At 51.6% G+C, this 10,212-nt stretch overlaps 1 protein-coding gene across 1 annotated transcript in view; it reads right to left on the reverse strand.

Moving 5' to 3' along the window:
* The window catches only part of BRD4 (bromodomain containing 4), a 76,820-nt gene that overhangs the window by 14,654 nt on the left and 51,954 nt on the right, over positions 1-10,212 (reverse strand). The window contains 6 exon segments of the mRNA XM_025040784.1: positions 1,927-2,037; positions 3,072-3,367; positions 3,665-3,864; positions 4,435-4,644; positions 9,261-9,389; positions 10,171-10,212. The exon segment at positions 10,171-10,212 is cut by the window's right edge and continues 321 nt beyond it. Of these exon segments, the coding sequence (XP_024896552.1) occupies positions 1,927-2,037; positions 3,072-3,367; positions 3,665-3,864; positions 4,435-4,644; positions 9,261-9,389; positions 10,171-10,212 (988 nt within the window).

Below are 10,212 nucleotides of genomic sequence, written 5' to 3' on the forward strand. Positions count from 1 at the left end.
CTGAAAGCAAATGCACCCTGAAGAGGATCCTGGGGGCCAGGAACGAAGGCTACCGTTACACCGTTACAGTTCCCTTAAGGTGCCATATTGGCCAAAGCAGTTTCTCCTCTGCCAAGCTGTGTTTCAATGACCAGGTCTCCTGCCAGTTTCAGCTTTTAAAGTTTTCTTTTGACTGCTCAGAACCTTAGGAGAAAGACTGAGAAACTCCTAGAAGGAGCAACCTGCTAGGAACCCGAGAGAGAAGGCAAACCCAAGGTACACCGTTACAGTTCCCTTAAGGTGCCATATTGGCCAAAGCAGTTTCTCCTCTGCCAAGCTGTGTTTCAATGACCAGGTCTCCTGCCAGTTTCAGCTTTTAAAGTTTTCTTTTGACTGCTCAGAACCTTAGGAGAAAGACTGAGAAACTCCTAGAAGGAGCAACCTGCTAGGAACCCGAGAGAGAAGGCAAACCCAAGGTGTGGCTGGCACTCAAAGTGAGAGGTCAGCAGCCACCAGGAATACTAATTGGGCCCAAGAACATGGTCATTTACCCTGCTGAGAGCAGCAGCCTGGTGGGGCAGCCCTTCTCTGGCAGACATGGGGTACAGCAACCCCTGCTGGCTGATGGATAAAACAGCAATGGGGGGGTGACAGAATGATAAAAGGGTAAAGGATGGCAACAGAGATGGCCAGCTAACTGCCCATAGCAGTCTCTGCTTACAGCAGCTCAATATATACAGAATATGGCCTAATAAATTTCATCTCATTTGGGCCCACTAAAAATGAGGTGATCCAGCATTTGGAGTCCTGGAGATGCCCCGTCCCAAGGTGAACCTGCAACTATACTTTCTGTAAAAGGGAAGAGGAACAGTGACAAGGCCCAGAGGTCTCTGCTTCCCCAGACAGAGGCAGGCTAAGTCCACACGAGGACCTGTGTGTGGATGCCTTGGAGCTACATAGCTCTTTCCAGTTGCTACAAGTGATCCTCAAACCTCCTTGGTACTATGAGGTCACATTATTTACATGAATTGATTAAGCAGAGCTTGTAGTTTAAGTTAGAATAAAATACTGGAGATGGGACAGGAGGCTTTATTGCCCAAACACCCGTTTCTCACTGTGGACACACAAACTGCCATCTGCCTGGAGGGACGGGCTGAGGCTCCAGAGCTGCTATCAGGTGATCTGCAGATTGTCTGCTTAGCTGATGAAACTAAACTTGTCCAGGGGCCACCCTATGGACACAGACAGACGGCTCCACCACATTGCACACTCTGGTTGCCAAGCTTTCTCCCTAGCCTCTATGTGTCAGTCTGAGCAGCTGCTCCCCTGAGAATCATCAGGAAAGCACACAGCTACTGTGTAGCTTCCAGCATCTCCACCTGCCCCACCTCCCCGGCCAAAGCTCATGCAGGCCCATGGAGCATAAAGAACAGAACAGTTAGAGGCGCAGGGACACGTATGTCCAAGTATGCGCAGAGTTAGGAGCAGCCAATACAGCAGTGAACACTCTGAGGAGATGGCAGTGCCTTGAGCCCAGTGACAGCAGGGCCAACAGTAGTAGGCTGCTCCAAACCTGCCGAAGCACATTACCTGGGACAGCCGTACTCCATTGACTGTAATGCATGAAAGACCATGAGGCTCGGCAGGGTCACACTAAGATCAATGCCACCATCTGGGCCACAATACCCAATCTGCTCACCCCCTCTGCTCCCTACAGGGCCTTGCAGTGCAACACCCACAGTCACTCATCCACCCCACCAATCCAGGCCATGGGGGTGTAATGAGGGGAGAAAACAAAGTGCCAGGCTACTCACTACCCCAGTTAGAGGGTTAACAGGATGGCCAGATAGTTCCTATGACCACAGCTGGTCTCTGCAGCCAGGACACAGGACGAAATGATGCAGGGAACAGGCAGGAGTTTGACAAGACGCTGAGTAGGACCCTAACCTGTTTCGGAGTCTTCGCTGTCAGAAGAGCTGGACTCACTGGTGCTCTCTGACTCCGAGGATGAGAAGCCCTTCATCTTGGAGGAGCCGGCAACCACATCCACTTTTTCAGCTGCAATAAAGCAACAAGGACTGTGTCAGGCAGGGCCTGAGTTAGGGGCTGCTCTTAGCCTAGGCCAATCCCACTGCCCGGAAGAAGGGTCGGGGGGGAGTCTGTGCCCCATGAGCCAGAGTGCTTCCTGACTGCTGGCTGTGATCGACCAAGACCCTTGACAAGCCCTACATTTCACAGCGGTAAGATGCTAGCCTACTGCCTACTAACCAAAAACTTGACTTATGCTGGAATTTCAAGGTCCCCCATCCTTAATCTCTCAGATTCCCCTCTGCAAGGTTCATCAGGATTTAGAGAGAGGCAGGAGGGAATTCCTCAAGATGAGAACTGTTGGGCTAGGGCTCTCTCAAGAGACTTTTCTGGCAGTAAGTGAAGACCCAAAGGGACATGACAGCCAGAGACAAATCAAGACAAGGAAAGAGCCCTGGGGAGGGGCCCAAGGACCCTCTGGAGTTCATCTAGGCTGGGATGAAGGCTGTGTGCAATGCTCTGATGTGGATCCTAAGTCCTACTGGTCCTAAGACAAAAGCTGAGCCAAAACAAGGTACTTGTAACGTGAAAGAGCTGCCTGGAAGACTCAGAGAGGGAGCCATGCTGAGTTAGAGGAGGACGGCACGCAGGCGACGAGCCACCCTAAGGTCTTTCTTCCTGGCTTTGCCCCTCAAGGGGCAGGGGAGATGGCTTTTGGGGGAAGATGCATTGGCAGCATCTGAGGATGAAAGCAGCTGCTGCTCAGAGCAAGGCTTAGGATACCGAGGTGCAGGTGGGTCCCAGAAGGCCACCAGTCAGAGAGATCAAGAAAGGTACTGACAGCCCAGGGTCAAGTCTGATGTCATGACCCTCCAGAGGAGTCTATGGCAAGGACACAGATTCTATCGTTGGAGAAAAAGCCTGCAGAAAGGGCTGATTCTGGGAGGCAGAATTACTTGAGGTGCTCAAAGGGGCCTCTGGGACAGAAAGGCAGGAGGAAAAATCTTGGCTCACCCTCCCTTGGCTGGGAATCCCCCACCCCACCCCAGGGGGCCAAAGGGCACCTTGAGGTTTCCGTTTCTTCCGCAAACAGGAGGTGACATAGCGCTCCAGTTCCCTCAGGGTGGACGGCTTCAGGGTCTCAAAGTCAATCTCGATCTCGTCGGGGTTGGAGTTCTTGAGTGAGGGCTCCCGAGACTGGATGATGTGCACCACACGGCCCAGCTTCTCGCCTGGGAGCTTGTTGATGTCCAGGCTGAGCTGGCGCTTCTCCTCGTATGACATGGGCTTACACTTGTCCTCCTCTTCTGACTCATACGCTGGAGGGGGCTTGCTCTTCATGGGCGCTGGCTCCTTCTTGCTACGAAGGAAAGTGCAGATGCTATCAGGAATTGGTCCCCTGGGAAGCTGGGTATCTGCTCCTTCATTGGGGACTTGGGGGCTTCCACATTCCTACCTGGCTGGTCTTCAGAGGAAATGGGCTGCTGTGGCCTGTCCTTGCCATGTGCATGTGATTCTTGCCATTTGCCGCCCAAACCCCCATCCCACCTGACAAACCCAGTGAGCACCAAAAGCTCAATTCTAGGGAGAAGGGCAGAGGCGGCCACTCTACAACTGGGGTAGGTGGGGTTCCCACAGGGCATTTGAGGGCACAGACCTTGTGTTGCTGTTGCTGCTATTGTTTTTCTTGGTTTTTTTGGGAGGAAGTTCCTTGGCTTTGCTTTTCTTATTCTCCTCCACTTCCTCTTTCTTTTTGTGCTTTTCTTTTTTCTTCTCCTTCTTGTCTTTCTCCTTTTTCTTTGGTTTGTTCTGCTGGGGTTGTGAGAGGGCTGCAAGCTGCTCATGCACGGCTTTGAGCTGTGGATCACACAGGCAGGACACATGCATGACACCCTGGTCTCGGCGTGAACCCCCAGGCATCAGGACCCAAGGACAAGGAAAGAAGCTAGCCTTCAGCTCCGTGACCTACTATCCCACCAGATTTCCAAAGTGTCCATGCCCACTCAGGTCCTGGGCTCCAAGGGTGGCCAAGAATTGCCTAAGCAAACAGATGCTGAACCCCATGGCTATACTGGGCCGTAAGAGGCTGGGCAGGTGTGCAGACACACTTGCACAAAGGGCTTGATGACTGACTTGTAGAGAGCAGAGAAACCATGCAGCCCAGGAGAGGACATCCTGGTTCGGCCTCCTTCCAGATACTGGAAGGATCCAGAAGCCTCACCTCTGCCCAGAGAAGAACCATTTCTCCCCATCTCCATATACTGTGTGTACGTGTACATCCAACATGCCTGTGACTTAGCAGAAGGGCACCACTGGGAATTCTGTTCCTACTGGGACTCGGAGCCACAGCCATCTCATGGAGACCTCTGAGACTGCTTAGTCCATGGATTCTGGGGCGATTGTGGATAGGGCTGCTCATGCCCTCACCTGCTCCTGGAGCTCGGCCAGCCGCTGGGCTCGCTCCTCCTCAGAGTCATCAGTTGAGCTGTCACTGTCCGAGGAGCTATCGCTACTGCTGTCACTGGATGAGGGCGGGACCACAGCCTTGGTGGGGGGTGGCACTGCAGGGGAAGATACAGCCACCACAGGCTCCTCGGGCTCATCCGGCATCTTGGCAAAGCGCATCTCGAACACATCCTGGGTGAGGAGGGAAAGTTGTGCCTGTCAGGGTTGCTGGGTGTCGAGGCATGTGGGCAGAGGGTGGCTGGGCCATGGCCCAGCATCTCCACAGCCTCACTGGCTGCTGGGGCTGACTAAATAGGAAGCAAACAGGAAGGTCAAAGAGGACTGGGCCAACAGTGACCTTCTCCCTGCCACGAGGGTGAAAGGTCATCCAGGGCCCCCCGATAGCAATTCTGCCAATCCTCTTTCAATTTTCACATTAAGGAAATAGTTACTCTTAACGTGGCCTGGCACCCACTCTCTGGGAGGCACAGTCTAGGTAAGATAGACGACAGCCGCCCAAAGAAGATGTCTGAGGCCAGGCATCAGCAACAAAACAGGAGGCTCTGCCCACTTCCAGTTCACATTCTCACAGGGAGTAGGGGGGGTCTGCAGTTTTACAAAGCATTCCAAGCACAGGACAGAGCATGTGCAAAGGCCGTGCAGTGAAACTGTGCCCAGCACAGAGCCTGCAGCTAGTAAGGAGGCTGAGCCACCGCTGCACAGTGGGCACATGTCTATGCCTGCCTCCCCACTCCTCAGATCACCTCTGAGGTATGTAACTGAGCAGAGCCATGCTACTGGCTGAGATGCCTCCAGGGCATACCAGACAAGGTTGAGAAGGTACAAGACAATGGATGTGGGGTGCTAGCCTTGTGAGGTATAAGTGACCTAATCAGAGGCCACAGGGCTACTGAACTCAGTATCCTACTCTAGGAGACTCCTAGACTTCCAACTCTAAGATTCAGGAACCTGATGGGACTCTGGGGTCATGGAGCTCTAGGGGATGGGGCTGCAGCTCTGCCTGAACACTCAGGGGTCCAGCTATGTGCTGCCTCACCAACCAGCTGGCAAGACCCTCCCTACCCCAAGGGCTTCATCCTCAGAAATCCAGTGATGACTCAGGACAAAGGACAGCAGCGGAGAACATGGCTGGATTCCCAGCAGGATCTGGGAACTTGCTTTAAGCCTTAAATAAGTCAGTCAACATGGCACATCACAGAACCTTCAGAGAGCAGCCCAGCCCAGGACGTCCAGCAGGGCACAGAGTCAAGCGTCAAGGCTGCTGTCTTAAACTGGAGCACATTCAACAGAGCTGGCCCTAGAAGCCTTCCTGATGTCTCTGGAAACACAGCTTCCGGTTTCCCCTCTCCCTGGGCAGCAGGGCAGGCATCCTATGCAATTGTCCCCTCTACTCCAGACCACTCAGTTCAGCTTCCTGAGATAGCTCCTCCTCCTAGCAAAGTGCCTGCCTGGACTCTGCTGTTTCAGTGGTTTGGTTAAGTACCAAAAGGGAAACACTTTTCTAAGTTATTCAGATAGAAACCCTGGAGCACGTTTAAAGGCAATGAAGAAGTTGGGAGGAGCAACCAGAGACCATCACTGCCCAGGATGCCAGGGATGAGTGCTTCACACCAGAGCAGAGGCCTTGGAAGGGAAGTAAGACCCTTCCTGTCCATTGTGCCCTAGATATGAGCATGCTCAGGTCCTCAAGTGACCCGCAAAATCATCAAGAGGAGCCAAGCCTGTTCCCAAGAAGCAGGGAGCAGGTTAGAGAAGTGTGCCTAAGAAGGAGTAAGGGTGTCAGGACCCCATGAAGGGACAAGGGTGGCAGGCAGGGCCCAGAACTCAGTGCTGCTGGGAGGTGACCCTTTACCAAGTGAAAGCTGTCTTGTGCCACCTGTCCGTTGGCCCAGCTTCCCCTCCCAGCTGCCAGGCAGCACTACCCTTGTTTCTTCCCTGTGGGGATGCTGAGGAAATGAGGGGTGGCACTTGCTTACTATGTGTCTTAAGAAAGACCTAGTTTCCAGGCCTGACATGCCATCATCTGTACCTCACCTCAAGAATCTGGGCCACATTGTGATTCTTTTGGAAGAAAGTGTGGCCTCGTTGGGCCATTCTCAGCCAAGCCTGGATACTGCTGTGGGGTTTGGTCACACCCAGGGTGGAGAGGCCAAGAAACGCAGGCAGTAAGAGGCCCACTAGGTACCAGGTACTGGGGGTGGCAGCCCGAGTGGAAGATACTCACACACACACACTTACCCCTCAATAGCTTCCTGTCTCTGAGATCTAATTCAAGATCCCAATACACTCTTCCGTTTAAATTTTTCCTTACTGTAAAAACAACTGCACACCACCTTGAATCTGCACTTTTTCTTGAAATAAAGCTGGTAATCCACACAGGTAAACTTCTTAAATTACTCCTCACTTCACAACAGAGCAGAAGATAAAGGGCAGCACCACCACAGCTCTGGTCTCAAGCTACCCCCGGACTCCTGGGGAAACCCTGAGCCCAGAAATTTATGACCACAGCTGCCAGGCAGTGGGATGTGGGTTTTCAAACGTCCAGAGTTTAGAGGCTGGAAGAGGAAAACAAAGTGAATCCTTTCCTATATCAAACTTCCTGGGTAAAGCTCAGCCCTTGGGCACAGCCTAACTAAGAAACTGTAGGTCCCAATACCTCTTACAAAGGCAAACAAGGGCTGGGGCTTTGTTCCTCTCTCTCCCCTCTGGGGAATCCAGCCATCTAAACCACGATGATCCAAGAGCTTAGAGAGAAAAACAAAGCCTGAAATGCCACAAACATGGCAACTGTCTTCCAGACGAGAAGCTCACCTTATCAACTCTGCCACTGAACAGATGCCCGCCCCCCACCCTCCTGGCATGTTACTTTCAGCAACACGGTGACCCATCTTGCAGCAGGCAAAGCTGGCTGGGGGTGGAGGCAGTCCCATGCTGAGAGGCCCACCTGGGCACTACCCCCTCCTTGAGGGCAAGGACCTCATCCAGTCCAGCCTGGTACTTGGGAGTCAATGTTTAGGAAGAGGCTGCTGTGTAGCAAGCTTATCAGTGGCCTTGCTATGGATAAACCCCATGTTTAGGCATGCTTGCACCACTCCCGGAAGGAGAAAAATGAAAAAAACAAAACAAAAAACCAACAAAAAAGCCCCTCAAAAACAGGCACAAAAATAAGCTAGACTATATTAAGGGATGCTTTCTTAAATAAAGTTGTTCAAAACAGCAATCTCTGGGGCTGGCAGAGAATTAATTTTGGTTGTTTGCATGACAGCAAATAAAGGGTGTGGGTATCAATCTGGACAAAAGTTATCCCTCAGTCCTCCAGGAAGGAAGGCTGTGAGGGGGTGAAGGTCATTCTAAGGTGCAGCACTGAGGGCACCACTGCCACCTGGTGGTCACCTACAAGAATTACAGTGAAATGATAAAGTCTGAGCTCCTTGGAGGATGAGAAATGCTTAAGTAGTGAACCAGTAGTTCTGTAAAGAGAGCCCAACAGATTGCACCAAATGAAGGGAGCTGCCCCCACCCCCCAAAAAACTTACAGAAAATAAAACTAAAACAAGCAGAAATTAAAAACCTTCAAGTCTGAGTGTTCATTTAAATAACAGGCAGGTCCACACCAGTAAGGCTTTTTTTTTTTAACCCTGAGAGCTCAGGACACATCCTTCGAACCCCAAGGGAGCCCCTGATAAGGACAGGGGCTATGTGTAAAAACAGAGGTAACCATGCCTTGGCTCCAGTGAGGAGGTAGGAGATACTACGTTGGGGAGTGTGGGACAACATGGGGCACTTACAGAGGAGTCAGGCAGGCAGCAGGGCTCAGGTGAGCTCTGACTGGCATGGATCCACAAGATGCCAAAGGCTTTTTGGAAGTTTCTGCCCTGGAAGCACTTCACACATGGCTGGGAAAGCCAGGTATGAGGAAGTCCCACCCCAGCCATCATGTGTAGACTAAACCAGCCAGAGTGCCTGCACCTTGTGACGGCAGGAAGTTTTTGTGTTATATGTATAATTTCAAAGATTAAAAAAAAAAAAAGGGACAATTATAACAGTACTAAATATTGGCTTTATTCTCCATAATTTTTCACCCCTGATCTTTCTAGCCAACTATATTAACTGTTGATATTTGGGTATACATATTTTCCTTTTTAAAAAATAAGAATGTGGACTTAACTCACACATTTATGCTAGAACTTGCCGACCCCGCCCCCCGTCCCCGTGTGCCCTCTACAGTGTGTGCCGCCCGGATCCACTTGAAGGGGCCACAGATCCCACTCATTAGGGCATAATGGCTACACAGAACACCTAGAAAGAGCTGCCCTGCAGCTGGAAGGCAAACCAAGGCTTCAGCACTCTTGTGAAGAAATACCCATAGTTAAGCAGTTACTTTTGCTCACAACTGTGACAAAATGTCTACCTGGCAAGAATGTCCCCTGTCGACCTGAGATAGGTTTGTTTCAGAGAAGAGATTGAGCCACGAACAGCACAACGTTCCTGGCCAAGGGCAACCGAATGCAGTTGTGTGTGTGGGGTGGGGGATTTTAATGGGACACCCCAAAACAAAATGTCTAAGACTAAAACCAAACCCAACCCCGCTTCTTTAAACATAATGAAACCATCTCAATGTGAAATGAATGAGCTATCATGACTGAGTCCACTCTTCCAAAGCACATGGCATTACACCAAAGCCAGTGACAGAGATAAAACCTGCAAAAGCCCAGAGGCTTGGCCCACCCAGGAGCCAAGCCTGCTCTGCCAAAGGCCACCATGCCCAGAGCTTCCCAGAGCCTTACCTGGAGCTTGCGGGCCATGGCTACCACCTCGTGGTCGGGAGGATTGTACTTGTAGCAGTTGGAGAACATCAACCGGACATCGGCACCAAATTCCTGAGCATCGCGGTACTCACGGGCCTCCAGTTTAGACTGAAAAGACAAGACAGGCTGTGTCTGCCGTTGCCGATGGGAGGCAGCAGCTAGGAGGGCTGCCTGCAGGAGCAAGCCGGTGTTCTCAAGGGTTTAACCCAGACATAGAGAGAGAGCGTCACCCTAGTTATTGGCATCAGACAGACAAAGAGATACTCAACAGCAAGTCTCAGGGCCGGAACTGCCCTGTTAGGATGCAAACTCACCCACAGGGTCACTGTGCCTGACTAAGGGGCAAGTGGACACAGAATCCAGAGGCAGAGCTTAAGCCAAAACTGGAAAGGGAGGTCTGGGTCCAGTTCTAACTGGGTGTACACCTGCCTTGGTGACATGGGACGAGGACATGTCAAAAGGAACTCGTCCCATGTTTGGGCAGACTTACTCCACACCCAAGAGAAAAATGCAAAAAAAGTTTAAAATAATCAAAACCAAAAAGCTTCAGAATACAACAGTGAAAATGACAGCAACTGTGTGCCTCCTACCAGAGAAGCCATCAAGGCCCTCCCCATGACACAGAGAGACTGGCAAAGTCACCAACCCCCATATTTTCCTGGAGCATCTATCATGTCCAACGTGACTGTGGACACTGAGTCCCAAAACCAAGGAGGGCCTGTCCTCAGATGTGGGGGCAACACTGCTGTCTGTGATCAAAACTGCCACTTTGTCTAGAAACATGTCCCCCAGTTCCAATCAGGGCACCAAACTCTGCTGGTGAAGAGTCTAGAGAGCTGCTGCAGCACAGTTCCCAAAGCCTCTCCTGGACCCAAGGGGATCTGCCCACCTTTATTGTGCTCATGTCCATGGGGTGCTTGATGATGTCACA

Source organism: Pteropus alecto, unplaced genomic scaffold (genome assembly GCF_000325575.1).
Source record: "Pteropus alecto unplaced genomic scaffold, ASM32557v1 scaffold1279, whole genome shotgun sequence".
Lineage (NCBI taxonomy): Eukaryota > Metazoa > Chordata > Mammalia > Chiroptera > Pteropodidae > Pteropus > Pteropus alecto.